At 46.2% G+C, this 27006-nt stretch overlaps 1 protein-coding gene across 1 annotated transcript in view; it reads left to right on the top strand.

Moving 5' to 3' along the window:
• Positions 1-27006, top strand: part of ZNF704 (zinc finger protein 704) — a 178741-nt gene that overhangs the window by 128175 nt on the left and 23560 nt on the right. The window contains exons 3-5 of the mRNA XM_031441425.2: positions 8601-8704; positions 13374-13606; positions 24362-24462. Coding sequence (XP_031297285.2) covers positions 8601-8704; positions 13374-13606; positions 24362-24462 — 438 coding nt within the window. The remainder of the gene's footprint in view (positions 1-8600; positions 8705-13373; positions 13607-24361; positions 24463-27006) is intronic.

Below are 27006 nucleotides of genomic sequence, written 5' to 3'. Positions count from 1 at the left end.
CAGACTGTTAACCTGCAAATGGCCTGAATGACTCAGGCTTCAACCCTATTTGCCTGCGCCCCACCGCCCCTGCACACATGACAGCCCCCGCCCGATGAGGTGCTCCCCCAAGGTTTGGAGACTGACCACTTAATAGCCTGGACAGACGGCAGCCCGGTGAGCAGCTCATTGAAACGTCCACGAGCCCCTTCCAGACAGTCTGACAGCCTTGCTTCGGCCATTGCTGACTAGCAGGGAGATGCTGGTGGGATGGGGAGAGTCAGCAAGGACTTTGCCATCCCAGAGGGCCAGGAAGAAAGAGGCCGCTGGCCCGGGCGGGAGACAGGGTCTGAGGCACCAACACCTGCGATTTCTTTCCAGTCCTCCTCTGAGCACGGAGCGCACACGAGTCTACATGTAGACACTCACACACAGACCCAGACACAGAAATACACATACACACACATTCACAGACACAGAGACACACCCCCACACAGGACATCAACCCACGTAGACCACACAGACAACTTACACAGACCCACACGGAACATCAACCCTCATAGACACAGACACACACAGGACACATGCACACAATCACACATTCACAGATACACAGAGAGACCCACACAGGACATCAACACACAGACACAAAGATAAACACACACACACACAACACACACTGTTCCAAGAGCAGAGTTGAGGTGCTCCCCCCACCCCGGTCTTCTATCATCTGGTGCCTAAAAGGCCATCCCAAAAGGGCTTCCTCGTTCACGGAAGGCTTTGTGTTCAGAGAAAACTGCGTGGATCTAAGACCAGCCTCGTGGCTCCCGGGAGAACATGTTCGCTACAATCAGAAACGCCAAACGTACAAAGCAAAAAGGCCATCCTGGGATGTTCACGATGCCTCCCTGAGCTACACTTCGCAGCCCGCTCACATCAAGAAGTCCAGCTAATCACACAGAATTGTTTTCAGGGGATTTGGAACTTATTATTTAATAATGTTATTGCCGCCATTCCAGAGTTCACTGATGGGTCTGTGAGCTTTTGTGAATACAGAAGAATGATCCCAGACGCCGGCACAAAGTCAATTCTGCATCCATAGGCCAACGTCTTTTAGGGCCAGTAGGAAAACATTCCTGCGAATGATTTATTTACTAGCTGAGTTTTTGAGGGATTGTTTTCCACGGGAGAAACTGAATGAATTACCAGCTATAATGAGATGAGAAAGCGTGAGCAGAGGAAAACTGCAGAAGTCCTGCAGATACGTTTTCCGTGCCGGCCCCCTGCCACTCCTCAGCCACTGTGGACCGCCACTACTTAATGCTGCTCTGTCCCAAAACCCTTCATTAAGAACTTTCCTTAAGCCAGGTTTTTGTGCTCGGTGTTGGAAATAGATGCCAGACTGAGTCCTGAGGACACAGCACTGGAGCGGGGTGCCTGGCACGGCTTGGCAGGTGTAGGCAGGCTTCCCAGGGGTGGGACTGCGCTGATGATGGGAAGGTGAGTAGAAATAGGCCAGGTGGAAAGAGAAGGATGCTTGTTCCAAAAGCAGAGGGTGTAGCTTGTGCAAAGATACAGGGAGGAGGCTGCATCTTCTTGTGGGGAGTGCACTGCTGAGCACTGGTGATGAAGTGGGGGCGAGATGGGGAGACCCAGCTAGAGAGGGCCCCCAGCGTCCTGCGCAGCGGCCTGAATCTTATCCTGAAGGCAGTAGGGAACCTCCCAAGAATGTACGTCTCCATGTCCCCATTTCTGTTAACGAGCTGTTACCTCCTCCACTCTTGTGTAAACCTCCACCTTCCACCTCTCCCCTTCTTGACTCTCCTGCCATCCTGGTCATTCACCCTTTGTTAAAGGCTTGAGCCACCCTGTCACAGCTTTCCTATCCTGAATGACATGAGTGACTATTATATATGCAGCCTCAATCTTCATGACCCAGCAACCTTCGCCCCGACTCCGCCTCTCCCAGAATGCCTCTCTGTATAGAAGCTTCGCCTCCCATACTCCTCTCCTGCTCACTATCTCCCATTCTTCTAGCTCTTTCTCTCTTTTGCTCCCACCACATCTTTTTTTTAGGGGGCAGTGCGTTTTATTTTATTTTTCTTATTTTTTACTGAAGTGTAGTTGATTTACAATGTTCATTGCAGGTTTATAGCAAAACGATTCAGTTATACATACTTATACAGTTTTTCTTTTCAGATTCTTTTCTATTATATGTTATTAAAAGAAATTGAATATAGCTCCCTGTGCTATACGGTAGGTCCTTGTTGTTTATCTCTTTTATATATAGTAATGTGTATCTCCACCACACTTATTTTTTGACTTCATTAAGATCTCCGGTTTTTCGCCATTTGCTCCCCCATCTTTCAGCTTCCTCCAGCCTTCACTCACTTCCTAATCCAGCCAAGCTCCCACCGATACCACTCCAAATGCAGTTTTACCAAAACCTTCCACGTTCTTGCACACTTCTTCATTGCATCCCCCCAGGAAAACCCAGCATGTTCTTTGTCCAGGAGTTACCCTCACACACTCCTGTGCCAACTATCAGACCCCCACCCCTGGTCACCACCAGGACAGAATCAAGGTTCCCAACCTCAGCAGAGCCTTCACTGCTGCCTGTCTTTTGGTGTCCAGTTCAGTTTTCTCTCCTGTGACCCTTAACAGCAATGTCAAACCTTCAGCTTTCCAGAGTCCCCTCTCCCACCACCCACTCTGGAGAAACGTATCTGCATCTGAGGAAGGAATTAAAGCAGGGACCTCCAAAAAGCAACACGGTCCACATCCCGGGCCCCACACCTTCACACATGCCTGCACCCAGGCCACCTCTGTCTTCCTCCCTCCAGCTGTGAGGGACAGACGCTCCTCCTTTCGTGTCAAGTGGGTTCCACCTGAGCCCAGGACTCCACTCTGTGTCACTCAGTAAGGACCTTGTCCAGGCATCGTCACTTCTCTCCTGGCTCTTCAGCCTCCCCATTGAGACGGAACGTTCATCACGTTTAACAGTTACTGAGTCCAGTTTTCCAAACTCTTAGTAAAAGCTTGCCCAGAATTCTAAGACTGGGGATGTCACCTTGTTCTTTCGAGTGGAAGAGACTTTATTCTCAGACTTTAGGCCTAGTTTGAAGATTACCACAAGTAATGGAACTCAGTCTAGACAGCAGATTTCGGGAGTTGCTGAGGAACTGGATTAGTGCCAATCTAAGGAATGTATTATTTTTATTTCCATTTGTTACTACAGCACTTTAATTGCAGATAAATGTCTTTTGCGGCTCTCGGGGGTATAAAACACTTCTGTCTTAGCTGGTGGGTTAGCCAGGGGAGACCATGTTTGGGTGCACCCTCCAAGCAGAGAGCATTCAGGCATGAAGTGATTCAAAAGAAGAAAAGTGCCTCTTGCAGCAGGAACACTAGCCGGGCGCTCGGGGCCAGACTGGCAGCGCCCCCCTGTGCGTGAGACCCCACGCCTGGGGCCGTGTCGCTGATGCCACACACACGCCTGCCCACCCCTTCATGTCACAAGTGATGTCACTCTGCAACCTGCTGCCACAGTCACCAGGCAATCCATTCCTCAGATAAAAGAGCAGTTGTTAAATCCCAGAAACTCATTTTCCACATGGCAGCCAGAGTGAGTTTTTGGAAAAGCAAATCTGATAGCATCACCCCAACCTGACCTGACCTCTCCCAACCTGATCCCGCTTGAAACACTTCAGTGCTCCCCAGAGCCTTTAAGATAAGGATGAGTAGCCTTACGGAACTTTGAAGACCCTACCCAGGCTGCCCCTCTCCAAGAGCACGCATGCTGCGCTCAGCCTCACCCTTCCTTTGAAGGTAGCCTTGCCTGTGTTCTTGAACTACCCGGCTCAGGGCTGGTCCACACCCTCAGGGAGGCAACACCAACACCTGCTTTCAGTCTCCCCAGCCAGGAGCATCTGGGTAGGTCCTCATCAAATCCGTACCATGCCTTCCTGCCATTTGTCCCTTCTCTAAGTGGATGTTTATTTCTGTGTGTCTGAGGACAGTCTGGTTCTCCAACAGACTAGAGCTCAGGAGGGCAGCGACTCTGCCGAATTTTCTTGAGACTGTATTTCCAGTAACTAAAGGTGCCCCAAGCACACAGCACATAGACTCCAGGAGTGAGGACTGAAAATAGAAACTTTTTCAACATAAAATCCAAACGGGGTGGGGAGAGTCATAGCTCAGTGGTAGAGCACGTGCTTAGCATGCACAAGGTCCTGGGTTCAATCCCCAATACTTACATTAAAAAAGAATTTTTTTTTAATCCAAATGGACACTCTAGGCTTTGGCTTTCTGTGGACAGCCCTCAAGAGCCCTCAAGGATGTCAGGAGCTGTATCTTTGCCAAAGCCTGGATGTGACGCTCTAGGGAGGGACCCGGCAGCTGCTCCTCCCTGTGCCAGCTGCCACCTCTTACAGAGCACCTCCTGTGAAGTGATAACTGTTTTGGTCTTCGTGAAAAATACCACCACCACCACCACCACCACCACCACTGCAACCCCTCCCCCACAAAAGAGCAAAGTAACCACTGCTGGTGCTGGTGCTGAGGAGGAAGAGCCGGTGAAGTAACCTGACACTTTCCTCCCTCCTGGGGGCTGTGTGCGATGGGCTTGCTCTTGAACTTGAAGGTGGACAATAGCGAACAGTCACGGAACCCTGACCACGGGTGAGGCTGTGTGCTGGTGCTTGCGTTTGTCTTCCCATTTTGTTTTCTCATTTAATCTTCTCAACAAGTCTGTTTTTATCTTTTCTTTTCTCTAACAAAGAAACAGAGACTCCAAGATGATAAGTAATTTACCCAAGGTCACACAGCCAGTGCTGGCAGAGTGGATTTGAAGCCACATGATCCGACTCATTCCGGAGCGTGTGCTCTTAACCATTGTCTTCACCGCGTCTCCCAGAGACACGTCCTTAGCAGACAGCTGGGAGTTCTGTACTCACTAAACACGGCCTGTTCAGAGAGGAGCAGTTGTCTCTTAGTCTATTACTTTGGGTTTGAATTAAGGTTTAATGAAAAATAGCCAAAGAACCTACCTTTAGCTTCTTCCCTTTCCATTAAATTTTCCATTTTGACTCGTTTCTAAAATACAGATTGATCATCTCTCGCTTCCCTAGGCTCGTGAAGGTTCAATGGCTTCTCTCCGCTTCCAAGAATACGACAAACCACTTAGCCTGGCGCATGAGGCCCCACGAACTGGCCCAGGCGCTGTGTTCTCATCTCCCACCACATCCTTCAAGTAGGACTCCTAAGCAGATTACAAGCCAAGGACTTGCCTAATTCCTTGCCTGAAATGTGATTCTCCCATCCTGAAATCCTGTTCATCCATCAAAGCCAGGTCAACCTGAGGGACAAATCGCGTATAGAATAACAATGAATACTACTATTATTTTAAAAATAATTCTACATATTACTAGGTCCTATAATACTCCACTAAGTCTGAGAGAAAAGATTAACTGATAAAGGTCTCAGCCTTTTGTAAACAAGTGATTAGTAAGGTTTTCAACAGTAGATTCAAATTCAGTTTTAAATTAGGGAATACTTAACATCACCCCCAGTGGGCTTTTTCCCCCCTCAACAGCTCTGAATCTACCAGAAGGCCTTTGCAGAGATTTTTCTCAAAGTGTAACGAATTCTACTTTCTATATCATCTCTTTCTGTTTAATTATAAGGATTTGAATTTGCAGCACCAATTAATCAGTAATTAGATAGCACTGTACCAAAAGAAATTAAACACAGATAAAAACAAAAACACAACTCAGCACAAGGCCACATCATCTGGCAATGCTTCACGTGGTGTGGTAACAATACTTCCTGAGAAATACAGGTTAACTGAGGCATTAGCAGCGTGCTCCTTTGATTTGCTGCTGTTGTTAGTAACCTCCAATGCCAATGGGAAACTTAAAGGTAATGCAAGTCCCAGAACACTCGAGTTATACTATTAATTACTCCTCTTTTCACTCTTTGTCGGAAATCTGCTTTGTTATTACTCAACAATAATTTTGAAGCATCAGCTTTTAGAAATGCAAAATAAATGCATATTTAATCATGATACGTTCTCTATTGATCTTTATACTTAAAGAACACACAAATCAGCTCCAGAGTTAATTGTCAATGAGACCTCTGAAACAAAATGTTCACATTAAATGCGAAAAATCAAAAAAGGTGCAAAAAAGATTGAGGAAGGAAAAATGAAGGTCCCTGAAACCAAGATGTGGAAGAGGGAAAAGCCATGACTGAATAGCAAGTCTGTTCGGGGCGCAGGGCAGGTGGCCAGGGAACCTTCTCCCCACAAAGTCATGCCATTTCCCTGTGCCGGACTCATGGGCCTCTCATCCTGGTTCTTAAACCTTTTGTAAACAAAGAGAAAGAGAAGACTGACGGTTGGAAAGAGAAGTCAGCAGCTCCTGTCATTCAGTCTTGGAAGAGATGGCAGTGTGGCCTGCTCGGGCGCGCCCCCTGCTGGCGTGGAGTGATCCTGACAGCTGGGCTCTGACAGGGCAGACACCCGGAGGAGCCGCACCATCTACATTGCGGTCTCTCTAGCACGCCTTTCTCCTTCAGGGCCCCCAAGTAACTCCTTCCCGCTGTGACCACGCCTACATGGGCATATTGAGTCAAAAAACGCTCCAAATTACCTTCAGGTGCTTTACATTCTTTCCCTGGTGTTGTTTCAGGAGGCCTCATTTCGAGGGGAAAAAAAAAAAACAAAAAAAACTGGCATCACCTTTGGTCCCAAGTGCAAGGATCTTGTAAATTGTGGCTATGTAAAATCTCCTGATGGTATGCCAGCTGAGAGAGTAGTTTTGTTCCCTAAGTGTATGAAATTATCTTGAAAACTTCTGTGGAGCGAATTTCATTGTGCACCCTTGGGCTTGCTTTCTAGAAGCATTTTTCTCTGAAACAAGTAATCTGTCTTTTGATGGATCAATTTGCCAAGAGAGAGCATAAGGAGCTTTGAAAACGACAGAAGAAAATTTCAAAGATTCCCATCTTTTGGTACCTTGGATTGCAAGAGTAACCTTTGCTTAGTAACTGAATTACTAACTGAATTACTACAGCGTGGTGAACACTGGAGGGCCAAAGTGTAATAATTTTTGTAACTACATGATGATATTAATTGACCAGCTCCCCAGCCCAACTAAACTGGGGACCATTTGGTTTTTCTCCAGTTCAAGAGTCTCCTTTCCCTTTGTGTTGTGAAGTGATGCTCTAAGAACTCTCTAAAAGTTCATTGCTTTTCCAAATTATACAGCATACCTGTGAGTGAAAGCCACATCTGTCGAAGTGTCAGTTCCTCCTTCGATATGGCTTATTAATCCTCTGTCGGACTTCTGTAACTGTTCCCTGATACGAAAATGCCCATCTCTCAGGAGGTGGTACTATTTATCTGATGTCACAGTACTACATGCATTTTGGCCTCTCGATATTAAGTTATTTATTGAAATAAACTTAAGCTGGCTCCAGTTCACAATTATCTTTATCTTCTGAACCTTGATTCAGAGTTAACTGGCCAAAATTAATGAACCAGAGTAATCTCTTTGTCTCAGAGGCGCTTCACTGGAAGGGTAACTTGGTGACCACCTCTGGGAGGAACGGTCCTTCCTCTAGCAGAGGGCAGTAAAGCAGAGTTTAAACAGCCCAGGCTGCATTTCCCCCATTCTCTCCATCTCAGTAAATGGCTCTAATTAATGTTCAGCCCAACACCTGGACACCTTCCCGGTTGCTCACCTCCCGCACCCAGGACAGCAGCCAGTCTGGCCAGGCCACCTGCCGCTGCCCCCACCCTCGTCCACACCATGTTTCCTCTTGTCCAGACTCCCAGCAATTATCTCCTAAGTGGCTTCCCTGCTTCTGTTCTGCCTTCCCTAAAGTCCCTTCTCCGTATAGCTGCTCAGGTCATGATCTTAAAGATATTAATCATATTATGTCACTGGGACGGCTTAAAGCCTCCTGGTGACTTTCTGTTCCACTTGAAATAAAATCGGAACACCTTCTGCGGCCACACTAGCCCCCTAGCCAGCTCAGCCTGCTCCCCTTCTCACACCAACGGGTCACCCTTCAACTGTCTGGTCCTCGTTCTGGTGGCCTCTCCTTCACACAGTTGTCTGTTCTGCTTGGAGTCCATCTCCCCTTCTCCTCCTCCACACTTCACCTCCTCAGACAGACCTTTCCTGACCCTGCTGAATGCAGCTGCCCAGGGTCACTGTCATGTCAAACGGTCCATGCCCTGCCTAGCCCTTGTCACTATCAGAAATTCTCCTGTTCCTTGTGTTTCTTCACTGATAATTGTGTTTCTCCCCACCAGCCTTGTGCGTGGTTCACCACGCATTACCCACACCTTGGAACAGTGTCTCGCCCAGTACAGTCTTCCCAGTAAACACCTGTTAGGCGAATGACCAATGAATGAACCCATCTCTTCCTAATACTGTATGTTTGACGGTCACTTCACCTCTGGACTTCAGCTTCCTCACCTGTACAATAAAACTGACGAAACACTGGATTTTCATGGGGATGAGCTCAAGGGGTGAGCGTGGGCAGCAGCGTGTGGTACAGGCACGGAGGATGCAGAGCGAGCCGGGTTAACAGTGCCCCTCCCTGTTTTCCAGGAAGTCTTCAGAGGAACTGGACATGGACAAGGTGACCGCGGCAATGGTACTCACCAGCCTGTCCACCAGCCCTTTGGTTCGAAGCCCTCCTGTGCGGCAGAACGGTAAGCCGGGGTACCCGGCACAGGGAAGGACCCCTGACACCGAGAACAGAGCTTGTCTTTGAGGGGCCCCATTCCTGCCAAACACGATGAACAATGAACCCTTGCCCATTAGCAGGGAGCAAGGGGAAATGTGGAAGAAATGGACCCCAGAGCTACCAGCCACCTCATCGTCCTGAAGACCCCACTGCATCTCATTCATACATCCATCCATTCAGCTCACATGTATGAATCCCCACCACCCTTCCCCATCACATCTTTGAGTAGTTGTGGTCCTTTTTTTTTTCCCAGATAAATGGAGATTGGTCTAATGAAGTTTTTCCCCAGCATTTTTTTATTCTGTTTGATTGGAGAGAGAGCTGAATCAAGAACTCTGAAGATTAAATGTTTTGAAAAAACATTACCCCGGACCCCTTAATCTGTTCTTTCATTCAATACGTATTTAGTAGGTACTGTAATAGATGGCTTAAATGCAAAATTGAAACATGTCTATACTCCCAGGTAGTGAACAATCTCCCTGGGGACAAAAAAAAAAAAAAAAAAGACTATCACGGCTGTATTAATGGCGAGCATTTATTAAGCACTTCACTATGTGCCGAATCCTCAGCTTGCTTTATCTCATGTAATTCTCACAACAATTTTATGAGATATTACCACTATTTTACAGATGGGTACACTGAGGCACCTGGGGATTAACGGACTGGAAAGAGCAGAGCTGAAATTCTATTCCCTAACTTTCTGATTCCAGAGCTGCTATCTTAGTCACAGTACAGGACTGACTCGTGTAATTCAGTATGATAAATCAGGAGGGCAAGGGAGATGCGATGGGAGAGTCTGGCAGGAAACATACCACAAGGGTCCTGGCTAGGAATTTGGACATTGATTTGAGGCTATATAGGAGAGCTGTCAAGTGATTTACGCACTGAAAGTTATGATTGGGTTTACAGGCAAAAAGAAAAAACAAAAACCAGGTGGGTATCCTGAAACCTGGTGGTCACAGTGGGGACGAACAGGGCATAGCTGAGAAATGGGAAGCAGGCTGAAGCAACAGGACTTGGCGATGGACAGAGAGGATGAAGGAGAGCGGGTAACAAGGGTGACTTCCGGGCAGCTGCTGTGCTTCAGCAAGGAGGTCCCTTCCCTGAGACGGGGAATGAAGGCAGAGGAATACATCTCTCAGTGAATGATTGGAGCAAGAGGTGGGGATGCTGAAGACGATGACAGGTCCAGTCTGAAGCACGTTTAGTAGGGAGGACCTGAGGATCCTTCAAGGGGCAGCATCTGATGGAGATTTGGGTACAGCCCGGGAGAGCTGGGCTGCTGCGGAATGGGAAGGCAACATTTTTGAAGCCAGGAGAGAAGATGCAATCGCCCTGAGAGAGTAGTGGAGAAGTGGAGGGTGAAGAGAAGATGGCTGAGGGGGAAGTTATGAGGTTTCTCATCATGTATGGAAAAGAACCCAGGAAGAGGCTGAGGGGGTACTGGAGATGGAGGAGACTAGGAGAGTGGGATTTCATGGAAGCCAAGGAAAAGCATGTTTCAAGGAGTGACATCTGATGTTTCAGAAGGTCAAGCGTGGAAAGGACTGAATTCTACACACAAAGAACTTGGTGGTTTTGGCAAGAGCATCCACAATGGGCTGACTACCCGTGGAGCGGAAGCCACACTGCAGTTCACTGAAATGTAAGCCACCAAAACCACTGAGTGGAACTTACCAGCCAGGGAAGACATTCTCTCAAAAGCCAGCCTAGTCAATTATGAGATAGAGTATGGTTCACACATAATCCAGTTGTGAGCATGAGGCATTAAAATAAATCTGTTGGACATCCACTGAGTCCTCACCAAAACCAGCTCCAACCCATTTGTAAGTGGGAAGAGGGATCAAGATGCTGGGAATTCAGATTAACACCAGAAACCAGGAATGCCACCGTGATGACTCACCATGAGCTGGGGTAATGTCACCTCTTCCCACAGAGTCGATACGGTGCTCTTGAGATGAGTCTGATCTTTTCTGCTGTCTTTCTCAGCTTGGCCAAGCTGCTAAAGAAAGATTATAGTAAAAGCAAAACTGAAGTCATCCCCAAAACCTATTCCAGGAAAAAGAAATTACAGAATGTCATGGAATCTTCAGGGAGAAAAAAGTAATTGTGATGTAATCATAACTTTTACCATTCGATTTTTTTAATTGAGGACATTTTAAATATTCCTTTGCCTTAAAATGTTAGAATCAAGAAACTTTTTGCTTCTCCAGTACAAACTTTTCTTAGCATAGTTATAAAGTATTCATTATGTCTTAAAAAATAACTACCCAAATAGTAATCCCAAATTGTCTATCATTTATTTTGCAACAGGAAGCAAATTCTTAGAAGGGAAAAGCAACTTATGATAATGATGGCTTTTTTAAAGAAACAAGGATTATCTCCAGGATTTTTGTATATCAGTGAAATTCTGGAAACTCCTGTGATCCTTCACTTTACTGGAAAAGGTTCATTTTGTTAGGATGTAGGTCTGCAAAGAGGGTGAGATTCCAGCAAAATGCCTGTCTGCATTTTTTGGTAAATACTTGTTTAAGATTAAGGAGACACTGTTCTCTAAAACCTATTATGAATGGGTTTTGACTTTTTTGCGAAATATTTTCTATATCCCATTGTCCTTCTGATGAAAATGTTTCTAAAGGAAATGTCATTCACCAGTAAACAAATTAACTTTTGGCACTGGCTTGAAGCAGGGTAACCGCACAGGAACAATAGCTGGTTCTCAAAATAATTTCAGTTCCTCACACTTAACATGATTACACATCTAGCATCATGAACTTATTTTATTTTACGAGTGCACGCTGCGGGATATTTATAAGCCTCCTGGGCCTGCCAAGTGCGTCTGTCACACCAGGTAATATTACCGAGGCTTTACATGAGGCTCTTTTTGGAGTCGTGTTGTATTGAATGGAGCTTTCTTATTTATAATAGGCGGCTCAGGTCCAGGGAGTGAATCCGTCTCTGTGTAGACTGCCGGGAGGGTGATGCTAATTTGGTGGTGTTGTTGCTGTCAAGGTGTGAGCCTGCATAAATGGCCACTCGATTCTGTTAGAGCCTTGCTTTAATGAGATGGTTAACTTACTTCTGCTCTTCAACTTAAAACTTGGTTCATCTAACCAAACTTTTTGCTTGACATAGTTGAGGAGTATGCTAAAAATCTGTAATTAGGTGAAGGTAGTCAGGAAATTTTTCCATGAATGCTGGTCTCCCATTTGTCTTCACGTCATTACTAATGACACAGATGTTAACAGCATTTTTTTAATGAGGCATTTTGGGATTTTTTTTTCCTCCTTGTAGTTAGAATATAGTTTTAATATATTCAAAATGCACATTAATATGGAGGAGATATGATCCAAAAAGAAAGGAGAATTTATACCAATGCTAATTAAGACTGGGCATTTTGAAAAGTAAAGCAAATCTTCAGTGATTAAAAGAGCCCCCTGAAGACATTGCAGCTGGGCAGAGATCTCTCTACATTAGCAAGCATTTCATCATGTTTTCCCCCACAAGTGGAAAGGTAAAATTTAACTCCAATCTTAGCAGTAATTATTACCAATAAATTCTTTTCTGCTCTCAGCTTTGCCAGATGAAAAGAAGGATGCTCACAGCACAGGGTCTGCTCTCACTGAAGGCCAACTGGTAGACCAGGGTTTGGGGCCGGGGCCCATCCGGGTTATGTAATTACTAGTCATAATTACGTGACAAGTCACTTAACTCCCTGGTGCCTCAAGGTTCTCGTCTGCAAAATGGGCGTGGTAATCCTTACTCTGAAAAAAAGATGTTGTGAGAATGCGTAAGATTGTGTGAATGAGCTTTGTAAGATATAAAACACACACCCAAAGTAAGACTATTATTTGTTATAATAAGCAGGATGGTAAATGGCTTTAGGTAACTAATTAGAAATTATGTCTCTTAGGTTCTTAAATCTTAGACTAACTTTACATATGTCTTCCAAGGACCACAATCCTGTAAGAAATTCCTTTTAAAAAGTTAAAAAGCAGGTGGGTGGGTGGTGGGGTTGAAGGTAGGGGGTAAAATACCACAAATGATTCTCCCCTTAGAAATATAGTCTGCAGAGGGAGGGTGTAGCTCGAGTGGAGCGCATGCTTAGCATGCACAAGGTCCTGGGTTCAATCCCCAATACCTCCACTGGAAAAAAAAAAAAAAACTAATAATAAATAAGTAAAGCTAATGACCTCCCCCCCAAAAAAATAAATTTAAAAAGAAGAAAGAAATACAGTCCATAAATGCCAAGCTCCTCAAACTTAGTGACCCAGAACAGAACTTTTTTTTTTTCTTGTTTTCATATCATCTCTACTTTCATCCTCAGGCAGTAGTGTTGCACAAAGCAACACACATCAGAAAATAGAAAAACCTGCTCTCGTGTGGTTAAAAATAACTAAATGTTTATAAACTCGAATGCAACTTTTTTTTTTGAGATCTACGTAGAGTAACACATACTCAGCTGGTGCGCATTGCCGAGTGGGCGGCAGGTGCCGCGTTCCGCCAGCGTAGCGTCCAGGCCCCCGCGCCGCCCCGCCGCCCCGCCCTCCCCGCCCCGCCCCCGCCCCCCGCCCCCCCCCCCCCCCGGCCCCGCGGCCCCGGCGGCGCTGACGCTGTGCCTGTGTGGCCCGCAGAGGGCCTGAGCGGATCCTGGAAGGAGGCGGGCGGCGTGCCCTCCAGCAGCAGCAGCAGCGGCTACTGGAGCTGGAGCGCCCCCAGCGACCAGTCCAACCCGTCCACGCCGTCGCCGCCGCTGTCCGCCGACAGCTTCAAGCCCTTCCGCAGCCCCGCGCCCCCGGACGACGGCATCGACGAGGCGGAGGCCAGCAACCTCCTCTTTGATGAGCCCATTCCCAGGAAACGAAAGGTTGGTTTCGGGGATTTAGTTGCGGGAACGTGCTTTCCGTCCGCCTTCCAAGGGCCGGTTTGAGCCTGCGGTGGTGATTCCGGCACCCCACCTCCCCTCCTCGCCCCTTTTGAGCGACAGAAGCAGCCTCTGTTCCCCACCAACTTTCTTTAAAGTTTCCAAATGAATGAAGGGTCCTGATAGAAGACAAATAAAAATGACTAAAGTATTGATGCGCTTCTTCCAAGCACGCGTTCCCCCCACCCACCTCATCCCCACCCCCTCCCCTGGTTGTTAGTTGCTGCACTGGCTGAGAGTTAACACCGGGGAACGTGGGACTTAACCAGTATTTGGAAGTTAGAAAACTGGACTTCAGGCTTGCTTTGGTAATTAACTCGCTGTCTTTGCGGGACTTCACTTTGTCATCTGTAAAATAAAATGCATATGTTTCCCTCTTTTCTGCTTCGCTGAGCCCTGAAGCGTTGTTGGGAAGAATATTTTGCATCTTATTTTTATAAAACCAGATGTGAAACATACATGAAAGCGAACATCTGAACATAAGGAGTACTTACATACCCCAGATTATGTGGTTATTTAGTCAGAAGTGAAAAAGGAGATCTCATGTAATTGATTTAATAAATTCATTGATTACACTTTTATTTGATCCTCACAGCAGTCCTGTACGGTAAGTGTTCTTTTCCCATCTTGATATGAGGAGACTGAGGACTGGGGAGCTTGTACGCTTAACTGGCTGCTGTCATGGAGGCTAGAAAGGGATTCAGACCCAGGTCTGCAGAAATGAAGCGCGTATCCTTTTCATTCTCTTCGCATACGTTTAAATTATGATGTTCACTCACAATTGTTTGAAGCCTGTCTATTTCATAGAATAAAGAAATATTACTACTGTAGCTAGAAAACAGTTTAACATGAGTTTTTTAAATCTCCATGTAAACATGAAACCATTACTTTATTATATATTAGTCTTTTAATTTGTAATTGGTAGCTTCATTATTAATGACTATTCATAAACAAAAATCCAAAGAAAACGCGGAGGCCTGCAAGGCCTTTGTTTTTCCCCCCAATTCATTTCAAAGAGAAAAACAAAGAGATGGCACTGGTCCAACACCGTCCCTCCCTGCATCTCTCTTAGCATCCTGCAGCTTGTGTACTGGTGGTGGTGCCACAGCCACTCTCTCTGCCTGGAGCGCAGGGCGTTAATGTAGTCTGCGGTGGAGTGAAGAGTCATTATTTCACACGCCAGTCCATCGGACAGGGGGCCTGGAGCTGTTGTGGCCTCCTGTGGGTCCCCAGACACACTGGGTCCTCGCTTGACTAGTCAGGGAGAAAGGCTGGCCCTTGTATCAGCAGGAACCCACAGGCAAGCAGGCTGCGAGGACCCGGACTCATGTTCTGTCGTTTCATGCTGCACAGACTTCCTCTCTGGGGCCTTCGGAGCACGTGGTCATGGCTCCATCAAGTGCAGCCCAGCCTCGTGGCCGGGACTCGCAGCACAGGGAGCCAGCGACGCTGAGAGCCCGCCACAGCTTTTCATTTCTCATGTTGCCCCGAGCCAGGATTCACACTCTCGCATTACAATTACGTTGCATTGGTCAGAATCCTGTAGGCTTCAGCTCGATTAGGGGATAGTCTAGTCACCAATGGAAAAGAAAATAAATTTCACTATAAAGTGGTATTTCCTTGAAGGGCACAGACCCACTCTGCAGGAGTCTGGACAGTAGGAGTGAATGAGTGAGTAAGAATCGTATTCCTCCTCCTTTCTTTATGACCTCTCCCTCTATTCAGACCTACATTTCCCCAGACTAGTACCAACAGGATGACGCTCATAGTCTCCAATTTTTTTTTATTGAAGTGTAGGTGATTTACAATATTGTGTTAGTTTCTGGTATACCGCATAGTGATTGTTATACATATATATTCTTTCTCATTATACGTTATTACAGGATATTGAATCTAGTCCCCTGTGCTGTTCAGTAGGACCTTGTTGTTTATCTATTTTATACATAGTAGCTTCTACCTGCTGGTCCCAAACTCCTAATTTAACCTTCCCCCCCCTCCCCTTTGGTAACCATAAGTTTGTTTTCTGTCTTTCTGTTTTGTAAATAAGTTCATTTGTGTCATTTTTTTAGATTCCACATGTAAGTGATATCATATGGTATTTGTCTTTCTCTGTCTGTCATAGTCCCTAATTTTTCATGTGTACCTTAGACCAAGCCATTGCCTTCTGAACGTTAAGTTACTTAGATTAGTGAGAGTAACAAGAAAGCAGGATGGTTGCAATTTATTTTTTTAATGTACTAAGTGTACCAATATTTATCGAGCAGCCAGCAGGCCCAGTGCTCAATGCCCTGAGGATTAGGCGTAACCCCTTCCTTTAAGGTTGAAAGTTGAGCGGGGGGACACTGATGTGTAAAGAGGCAACAATAATTATGAGCGATAAATACTGTGCTTACCATGGGGTAGAAACACAGTAACTGTAATACAGCTACTTTTGAGTTTTAAAAATCAGATTTCTCAAGATTTCTAAGAGTTAACTGCCTAATCCATTAGGCAATATGTACTAGTTGGTGAAACTCTGCAGTCATTTATTTTCCTCTTCATTCCCTCAGTTTCATAATATCCAATGGAGACCATGGGCAGTTGTGATGGTCACATGTCCTGTGGGGACTGTTTGAGAACCTTCTAGATCAGTATGTTCCAAACTGCAGGTCTCAGTCCACTAGTGAGTGATGAATCAGTTTAATGAGTTGATACACGTTAATGAATAGACAAGTATTATATCTTGATACATTTGTTTCAATCGTACATTTATGTGTCTGCGGTACAAAATGTATCTCTTACTGTGGCTCATGGTCGAAAAGGTGTGGGAGCCCCTGTTCTGTATTATAAAGAGAAAACATGGTAAGTGTTCAACGAAGGAGCCCGGATCAGAAATCAGAAGATCCACATTCTAAACTCAGCTTTGCTACCCTGAGAACTCGAGGGAAGCATTTCACCCCTCTGCTCATCAGCTTCTTCATTTGACAAACAAATCAACAGGTATCATCAAGCCTCTCTCAGGACAATCGTGAAGATTAAATGTGACCAACCATATGTAGAAAGAGTTTAAAAGCCCTAAAACCCCATGTACTGGAATGTATCAACTTTGTTTTCTTTTTTTTTAGAGGGGGAGGGGAGTTTATTTAAAATAAATTAGGCTTATTTGTATACTTTTTTATTGAAGTACAGCCAGTTACAATGTGTCAGTTTCTGATGTACTGCGTAATGTCCCAGTCATGCATGTACATACATATATTCATTTTCATATTCTTTGTCATTAAAGGTTATTACAAGATAGTGACTATAGTTCCCTGTGCGGTACAGAAGAAACTTGGTTTTTTAATCTATTTTTATATATAGTAGCTAACATTTGCAAATCTCAAACTCCCAAATTTATCCCTTCCCACCCCCTTTCCCTAGTAACCATAAGATTGTGCATATATATATATATAATTTTTTTTAATGGAGGTGCTGGGGATTGAACCCAGAACCTTGTGCATGCTAAGCACACACTCTACCACTGAGCTATACCCTCCCCCCTGGAATGTGGCAGCTTTGTAACAGACAGTTTAGGACCCCAAAGCGGAGGAGGAGAAGGCACACCCTGTACTGATTATGAAGCAACGACCCTGATCTTCCTCCCCCGTGTGGAGACTCTCTTATCTCTCCCACCTCCATCCGGCCTGGACCCCTCTCTCTCACCTCTAAATGGTGATTCCTGTTCCGCTTTGTAAAGAAGAGAGATTCATTCCTAGACAAGGCATTATCTCCTGCTCTCAGGAGTAAGCAAGAAACATTTGCTGATAATAACCACGTTTGCATATTTAGTAATAGTTTCCAAAATGCTTTTAAATGCAGCATGTCATTTAATTATCCCCCAGATCCTTGGCATGTTCATATGCCCATTGTGCAGAAGAGGCTCACTGAGGTTATGTGAATTGCCCAAGATTGTGTCGCTTCTAATACGGCAGATAAGATCAGCTTAGGTGAAACAGCATCGGTGAAACTCTTGAGGCAAATTAATTCAGAGGCTCCACACCACATTTCCCTCTACCACCCAGAAGAGAGTAACATGGAAAGAAAATATTGAGACCCAGCTACAGCCAATATTACATGGCAGAGTGGGGAGTGGGGTGCAGAGGCTTCACAAAGAAATCAAGACAGAGAGTGGGACTCCAGGCTGGAGGGCCGCTTCCCGCATGAAGCACGCATCGCTCTTAGCAAACCCTTCAGCCAAGGTAGCAGAGGATGCAAAGAGAATAAAATGAAACGTTTCTTTCTCCTGGCTCTGGAGGTCAGCCAGCCAAACTGCATCAAGCCCTGTGCTAGCAAAATTTTTCCTCTGGAATTTCAGACTGACTTCCTTGCTCAGAGAAAACCCTGGTAGTGTGAGCCAGGACTCTGGGATTACCGGGAAGGTGCAGTTCCCGTCCTGACCACGAGGTGATGCAATGACCCTAAATATAGCCACTCGAGGCCTTCTGGGAGAAAACAAGTCTATGAAGGCGGAGAGTTCAAACCATCAGTTCCTGAAGACGTCTAGAACATCAAGAAGCACTGATAACTATTAATGTGGTTTTTGTCCATGTCAGATCCCTGACTCTGTCAGATTTTGGATTTGTCCATGCCTCAACAGGATCAAACAGCTCCAATACTCATGTGACCTTAAGCAAGTCAGCTGACATCTCTAAGCCTCAGTGTTCTCATCTGTATAATGTGGAGATTCATAGCAGCCTATTGATCAAGTTGTTGTGAGGATTACAGGAGCCATACATGCTAGCTGCTAATTTTTTTTTTCCTTTTTACCCACTTGACAACGCATTGAATGGAAATTTGTGAAGCTTGGGTGTGGGCAGAGGAGGCCACCTGCCTCCACCCTCCACCCTGACTCCACGTTTACCGCATCTTTGTCACTGCAGCACAGGACATTCTGGGCCCCTCGGCCATCCCAGCCACGTTGGGCTTGTTCAGGGTTATTGGGAGAGGTCAGGCTACATCAGGTGAGGGCAGCCATGACAGGAATTGGGGGCCCTATGAGGAAATTTGACTCAGGACTCTGCATTTCAGAACATCAGCACAACTCAAAGGCAGTCAGGAAATTCCAGCCGTCATCATTTTCATTTATTTCACAGCTGTCTTGACCGTGAACCGTTTTTACCTGTGGACCAGGAAGATATCTCAAGTCGGAGCGAAAATTGCTCCGTTAACATAAGGTGCTTCAGTCAGAGCTGTGCAGTAGTAAACAGGGATCTAACCATGTGCTCCACCCTGCACGTCCAATCCTGCAGAGTCAGAAAGCAGTGAATCGCTTTCAGTTGTGAATGACTGAGCCCCAAGGCCCAGACGAGTACACTTGTTGCCGTCTCTGCTCTGACTTAATTCCTCACCCACTAATTTTGAGCAGAGAAGTGCCTTCTGTAAGAAGAACTGCCGACCCAGAAATAGAGCCATCTGCTGGGGAGGGCGGTGCTAAGAAAAGCAGCAGCTCGGGGTCACACTGGAGGATTTCACAGTGATGGCGCAGCATTGCCAGACAGAGCTGGGGAGCCGATGGACCTCAGGGAGGATCGGGGCAAAGAAGGGTGGGGTCTAGGCAATCTAATGACAGCATCTCAGACTAGCCTGCCTGGCAGTGTCTGGCCCAGGCACTGGAGCTCGAAGGGCTTTGGAAATCATCCAGCCCAGCCCCCACCTCTCCAAGTTACGGGACTGCTTGATTGTGTCAGGAAATGTACACGTGTCCCCAAAGATGAGATGCCCTTTTAGAATTCACTGATTGAGCAAATATGTAATGTCGAGGGATTTCTATTAATTCAGGAATGCTTTTGTTGTTGTTCTAGAAATCATTTGAAATCTACTCTATAGTTAGGTATCATTTCCACACAACGAACTGAACCCATTTTCAATGTATAGTTCAGTGAGTTTTGACTAATATCTCCACCTGAGTCACCACCATGCAGATCCAGGCAAGCACTCCTTGTGTTCTCTGTGGTCAGATGCCGCCCTCCACCCCAGAGAGACAGCCACTGCCCTGGGATCATACAGTGCGCACTTTTTATTAATGGAGGTACTGGGGATTGAACTCAGGACCTCGTGCATGCTAAGCACGCACTCTACCGCCGAGCCGTACCTGCCCCCACCCCCACAGTGTGCACTTTTTGGTGTACAGAATACCAAGCGTTGGCAACAGGAACTCTTCATTCGTTGCTCTTGGGAATGCAGAATGGTAGAACCACTTTGTAAAGCAGTTTGGCAGTTTCTTATAAAGTTAAATATATACTTACCATGTGACCCAGTAATTCCACTCTTAGGTGTTTACTTAAGAGATATGAAACCATGCCCACAAAACACTTGTAGACACATGTTCATAGCAGTTTAATTCATTGTCACCCCAAACTGGAAACAATCCAGATCTCTGCAAACAGGTAAATGGATAAACAAATTGTGGTACATTCATACAGTGGAATATTATACCACAATAAAAGAGAACAAATGACTGCTGTACGAGACAGCAGACAAATCTCAAAAACATTACACTGAGGTGTAGGAGCCAGACACAAAAGAATCCATTTTGTATTATTTCATTTACAAAAATATCTTTTTGTTATTTTTAAGTTGTATTTATTACCACAGCATCTATACACAGCACATCTAGGTGGGAGGTGCTTAATCCCTGCTTGGTATACATTTGAATTTACCTATCACTTTGCGTTAACCCCACATGCCTCATGGATCCAAAATCGCTCACCTTGTTCGGTCCTCCTGTTTTACAAATAAGGAAATAAAGCCCCAAAGTGGCGAAGTGACATGTGTAAGGCTGCCTTCCCAGTAAAGGAGAGAACTGGAACCCCTGTACCTTCTAAGCAGTTACTGATTTTTTTTAAGACACCACTTCTTGGTCTTTTGGAACCTGAGGGTCTGAGTGGACCTCTTGATCCTGAAAGAGACATTGGAGCCTCTGCTAAGAGGTGTGGGTTCCCACGAGGCAGGCTGAGGAAGCATGTGTAATGCAGCACCATCGCCTGTGCAGAATAATTGGTCCCTCTCCTCCCTGGGGAGCTTGATATGTGAGCGTCCATCCCCCCATCCCAACACACACACACACACCCCAATCCCAACTAAAGCACCCCTGAGGAGCTTCTCAACTGCCTCAGAAAAGGTGGCTTGACGTTAACCCCAGGCTGCTGTAAGGTAAACTGGATATGTGATGCTCACAGACCCTCTGGAACGTAGCTTTAATTGAACTTATCCCTGGGTGTGTTACATAAAACTTCAAAATCCAGCCATGTTTTCACTCTTGGAACTGAAGGTGACCGTCAGCAGTGCTGTGTACCAGTCTGGATTTGAGCAGGAAAATAGAAGCTACTCCACATACTCTTATCTATGAAACAATTCCAAGCCATCACGGAAGCTCGCCATGGAAAGGAAAGCAGAGAGAAGACGAGGGGAGCCTTGGCCAAAGATCTCAGCCTATAGCCCCAAAGCAGTTGATGTTGGAGACATTCTGGATGTTTCTGCAAGGGGGATGACCCTCCAGGAAGTTCTCTCCAACTGTCGTAGCCCACAGCACCAAAGTTGGGTAACTCTGGAGAGCTCTTCTGGGAGCTGCTGCGAATGTCACGTTGGGCACGTGTAGATTCCATGAATCCTGCTTGTAACCGCCAGGGGCTTCAGCTACGGAAGGCAGATGTGTGGAAGACCCTAGCACACTGTGGCTCCCAGCCGACAGTGGCCTCCCTCTAGCTCGGACACTCCAGCCTTGTGAGCATCTGTTCGGGCTGCGGCGGGGAGCCAGGGCAGAGCACAGATGGGCTGAAGTTCAGGCTTGGCGGCCGGGACTCTGCCAGCAGTTCTGCTTGGTTTGGGCTTCCTTGGGCGAGCTTGGACCCATGTGGCAATCTGGGCACTGTTGATTTGGCTATTTTTTCCTATTCTCCTCCTTCCATGGCTGGCTGTCCTTTAGCATAACAGTGAGTAGTCTGTAGACAAAGGATTTGTCTCCATGGGATGTAGTTAGCAGATCTTGAAAAGTACTTAACCACCATTTAAGGGACCTTGTGGTTTGACCCAAGGACGTCCTTCACCAGGGGAGGGTATAGCTCAGTGGTAGAGGGCGTGGTTAGCACGCACGAGGTCCTAGGTTCAATTCCCAGTACCCCCTATTTCAAAACAAAACCGCCCTTTGCCTAGGTGGAGGGAAAGTCGCTTGATTTCATTACAGTTGAGATGGCCGTGCTAGTAAGCTTTTGTTCTCCAAAATTAGTCAAGCAAGTATCATAGGGTGACTTCTGTCTTTCATTTAAAATAGGGTAATTTGTGGGGGGAGGGCATAGCTCAGTGATAGAGCAAGTGCTTAGCACGCAAGAGTCCTGGGTTCAATCCCTGGTACCTCCGCTAAAAAAATTAATTAAATAAATAAATAAATTTAATTACTTCCCCTAAAAAAAAAAAAAACAGCAACACAAACAAAAAGAGGCATAACACTTTGAGGGCCTCTTGGGGAAAAAAAAATCTGTATGATAAAAAATAAACAAATCAAATAAAATAGGGTAATTTTTACGTTTGGAAATTAATGTCAAAATAAGATACCCTTCGCTGGTATTTCCACTATGCAATAGTTTCTATTTGTATTACCTACCCATCCCCAAATATATAATGTTGTTTATATTCTTGTATAACTACTTTCCCCCCATTTCAGTCAAGGTCCTCAAGGAAACTGGTGGTACTCAAATGGGTTAATTGAGAAGTTTAATAAAGAGGCTCTTTAAAAAGGTGTGACTAGGGTTGGGGACATCAGAAGGGGTGGTTCAGTACCCCCAGGGGCAAACAGTATTACCCCCTCCCGAAGCCTGAAGAGGCAAGTAAAGAGGGGTTTCCAGAACCCAGAGGATGACCAACACTTTGGAAATAGCCAGTAGAGGTAGAAACTTTTGGAGGAAAAATGTAGCCGCTGCCCACCCGTGGCCAGGCAGAAAGGATGCTGAGAGAATCCACACCCTGCTGCCTTCCAGTCTCTCCTCCTCCCTGTCCTCCCACTGGCCAATGCCACCCAGGAGCCAGTGAGGGGCCCCTTGATACATAAAGGTCAACCTCCAGGGCACTGAGCAGGGTGGGGAAGGGAGCAGCGAGAAACCTGCAGGGCAAATGAGGAGTACCAGCAGCTCCCTTCCTAGCCTTGGAGCTTGTTTCTTCGCATCAGAGAAGCTTTTCTCAACTTCATTTTTAAGATTCCTTAATATACAGTTACATGGAATTAGTTTAACCAATCCCCCCTCCACTGTCAACCTTGAGATTATTTCTGATTTTTCACTAATCGAAATGTCAGTGTGGTTAATATCTTTATACACAGATCTTTGCAGACGTTTTGAATGATTTGCTTAGGTTAGATCCCTGAAGTTGAACTGGGTCAAAATCACAGGCATTTCCAAAGCTTTTCATCAGCATTGCCCCCAGATTTAGAGATGGCACATACTGGGCGTGAGTAGATTATGGGACGAGAGCTCTGACAGTTTGGGGTGATGGGGTAATAAACACAAGATGTGTTATTCAAAGGAAGTAAATGTGAGATGTCTTGTTCAAAAAGATGAGGTAGGGAGGAGGGTGTAGCTCAGTGGTAGAACGCGTGCTTAGCATGCGCGAGGTCCTGGGTTCAGTTCCCGGTACCTCCATTTAAAAATATAATAATAAAATAAATAAATAAATAAGTCTAATCCACCCCTCTCAAATTTTTTTAAATAAATAAAATAAGATTTTTTAAAAATAAATCTTTTAAAAAAAGAAGAAGAGGTAGAGGAGAAAGCGAGCCTCCCCTCTGTGAGGGGGTTTGGGAATGCTCATCCTTAAGCACAGTTTCTGGTCTCCCCACTGGGTGTAATTACATTTCTGGGCCCACGTGTGCAGCCACCTTGCAGATCAACAAGAACTTTAACCATAAACCCAGACTGTAAAAAAAAGGCCCTCCAGTTGCTTATCCTAATGACCTGAGTCATTACAAATGAGACAGTCATTTTTCCTGCGGCAGATTTTCCATTCTCTTTTGGTGAACTTAGACCTCCCTCCAGTAGCTACCTGTGCAGAGTACACAGGGTTGGAAGAAAAAGTCATACGTAGAGTGAAGAGAAAACTGTCTAATTCAACCATCACCATGACCTCCACTGAAAACTAAATTTATAGCCAGTTAAGATAATGAAGTGGCGATCATGGTAACGGCTGAGATCCTTGTGGAAGAAGGTGGAATTGTGTCCTGGTGGAGAGGGTGGTTCCCGGAGCCGGACTCCCCGGATTCCTGCCCCAGCTTTGCTAGAAGCTGGCTCACTGACTGGGCTATGTTTTACTGAAGCTTTCCATGAATCTGTAAAATGTGATGATAATAATTAGACATCTTTTAGGATTACGTGAGATAAACTCTTAGCATAGCACCTGGCATGTGCCGAGCGCTCCGTGAACGTTAGATACTGCCATTAACACCTAACTGACCTTGTGGCCACCTTAATGACAGTGAACTAAATGCTCCTGCAGGTCTCAGTACTCAGGAAGGATGTAGAAAAACATCTGAGGCCACCACAGTACCCGCCAGATAGAGGGTTTCCTAGAATGGCGTGCTGAGTTGTAGTCAAGAGAATGGGAACCTGTTACTTCTCTAATGAAGGAAAAAAGTACTTTGGGACGACAGAAAAAAATTGCTGGGCTAGTTTTCATGTCACTTTCTCCCCTTTACAGAACTCCATGAAGGTGATGTTCAAATGCCTCTGGAAGAACTGCGGGAAGGTGCTGAGCACTGCAGCAGGTATCCAGAAACACATCCGGACCATTCACCTTGGGTAAGGCAGCCCTGCCTTCAGAGCCTGGTGTAGCCGCCGTCAGTTCAGTCCAGGACTGCCTGCACTCAGACTTACCCTCTGCCCTGTGCCTTGAAAAGTCTGAACACAGGAATAGGGGCTGGGCTTGCCTGGTCTTCCTAATCACTGTGGATGTGGCCACCACAGATGACAGAGGCCAGTATGGCAAGTGGGAAGAACGTGGACTTGAAGTTGTAAAGCCTTCCTGACATACTTACGAACTGATATTAAGGGAGTCACTGCTCTGAGCCTCTCAGTTCCCCCTGAAAATGAAGCTAATGGTATCATTCCTGCAGGGTCATGTGTGAGGGTCAAAAATAAAATGTATGTGAGAGTGACTTGTAAGAGATGAAACACTAGTGTAGGGGATCCTTGGACCCCCAAAATTGTCTGTCAAAGGGAATGTGCGCCTTTTTCCTGATGGAGAGCGGTCATGGCTTTGAGGTGCAGCCTGAAAAGGGTTTAGGAGCCACGGGGTCCATCAGCGCTCCTGCTGCGGTTCCTCTGATGTCTGATGACCTGCCCTCTCAGTTTCTGTTGCTCAAATAAGCCTTTCATTTGTACAACTGACCCTTCTCCTTGTGTTATAGAAAAACCTTTCTAAGGAAAGATAAAAGTCAGTTTTGAGCAACATGCCCTGGGGGGCAGTGGTGGTTCAGCTTGTCCTTTAGGCTCTGGGTCTCTCTTGTCCCGGGTTCTGGGACTTAGAAGGGACCTTGAGAAGATGTAAGTCATTGCCAGTGTGCATAATGTGAATCCAAACACATGATCAAGTCCCCAGACACTTGGACACAGAGGAGTCCTTTCAACAAGATGAGTGTTGAGAAATAAACACTGCAGTCACTTTGACCAGCAAGGGATAAATTTAGGAAATGCATGGTCCGTAAAAACAAGTGGTATGAAAAGAAAACAAAAACCAGTCCTAAGGTGATTTTGCTGATTCGTGTGGGGGTCTCCTTCAGGGCCTGGAGAGAAGCAGGGCTCTAGCTCTCTAACCTGAAGGGCTGGGATGCCGGGGACACAGCCTGACCCTTCCAGGGTGCAGCACATGGAAATTCACCAAGCGCTGTGGGCGTGGCCCAGCAAAGTGGGCCTCCTGCTCCCTGGCCAGAGGGTCCACCTCATCCTCCAAGAAACACCACATGGGAAACACTGACGGGCGCAACTCGCTTCTATTCCTAAAGCCTTCGGGGCAGGAAATGCAGTGTCTCCCCTCAAACCTCACTGTCAGGACAGCTCCCATTGTCAATAGCTCAGAGTTACTTAAACGTTTAGAAAGAACTTCCCGAAGCTATAATCAGGAGCTGCGGGGTTTGTTTTAAAGTCCATCCGCCCAGAAAAATCGAATCCTATTCCTCACCTTGCGGAAACACGTGCTGCATTGACGTATTTGTAGCCTGTAAGTGGCATTCACACCATTTTCCTTTGTGCTCCCTGGGTGCTCTCATGGTGGGTGAAATTCCAAGTGCAGCCGCTGTATTCGCTTCCCTAAAATTCCCTTTTTACTCTGTGCGCTTCAAAGTGCCTTGGTGAATTAGGAGTCACAGCCCTGCCAGCCACTGCCTGGGAATGAGCCTGGATGAGCAGGACTGCAAGGCTGGGGTGTGTGTATAGAAGCTTGTGGTCTCAGCTCTCTTTTCTACTGGGAGAGGGAAACCGGCTTTGCCTCGATCCATGAGCTCATTTATGTGACCGTCGGCAGATGGAGGGAGGGGGGTGCGAGCACACCAAAGCCCCGAGATAGGCATCTTGCATCTTACGTAGCTGCAGTGTGAACCATGCCAGTGCAAAAAGTACACAGTCTTTCTCTTAAATCTCACTCTATTCTTGTGCACCGGGGGCCGATCCTGACTTGCCCCCATGTAGGGTGCACAACTTCCCCCAGGCCTGTGTGTCTGTTAGTAATCCTTGGCAGCCAGTAGCAACTCGGCCTGCCCCATGCTGGAAAGAAAGTGGGGACAGGAATAGAACAGACGTGCATTCTTCAGCCCACTCTCTGGGGTCCTCAGTGGTATGCTTGTAAGAAAGCCAAGCCCAGCTGACCTGATACGGGACAGACACCTCCCCAGATGCCTCAGCCTGAGAGCTCAGGGGAAGTGGAACCAGGCTGGGAGAAGCCGCCCATCTGGCTGAACAGAAAGGCCAAGGAGAAGGGGAGATCTGAATCGTCAGTTTTCTACACAGGGATTGTAAGTGGGGAAAAAAGTTATTCCGAGTCAGTGCCCTGCTCCTGCCGGACATGGTCATGAAATCTGGGGCTGCCCCGTGGAAGGGAGAGGTCCAGAGGCCATCCCGTAAAGGCAGGTGGCTAGATGTGCATGATTTCGCTAGAAATTAACAGAGTGAATCAATGTCATCTTTTATTCGACTGTATTTTTCCACAGAAAGTTTTGCATAAAGTAAAATAACTGTTATGTCTCAGGGAGAACTGTGAAAGCACCAGAAGGTAGTTTTCCTGGTGATGCTAAAATCTGAGGCCTTCTAACATCAGCCTTATTTTAGAAATGCACCGTGTGTGGTGCATTT

The sequence above is a fragment of the Camelus dromedarius genome, chromosome 30 (assembly GCF_036321535.1).
Source record: "Camelus dromedarius isolate mCamDro1 chromosome 30, mCamDro1.pat, whole genome shotgun sequence".
Taxonomy (NCBI): Eukaryota; Metazoa; Chordata; class Mammalia; order Artiodactyla; family Camelidae; genus Camelus; species Camelus dromedarius.
The sequence above is the reverse complement of the archived record's forward strand: the minus strand, read 5'-3'. Positions and strand labels throughout refer to the sequence as shown.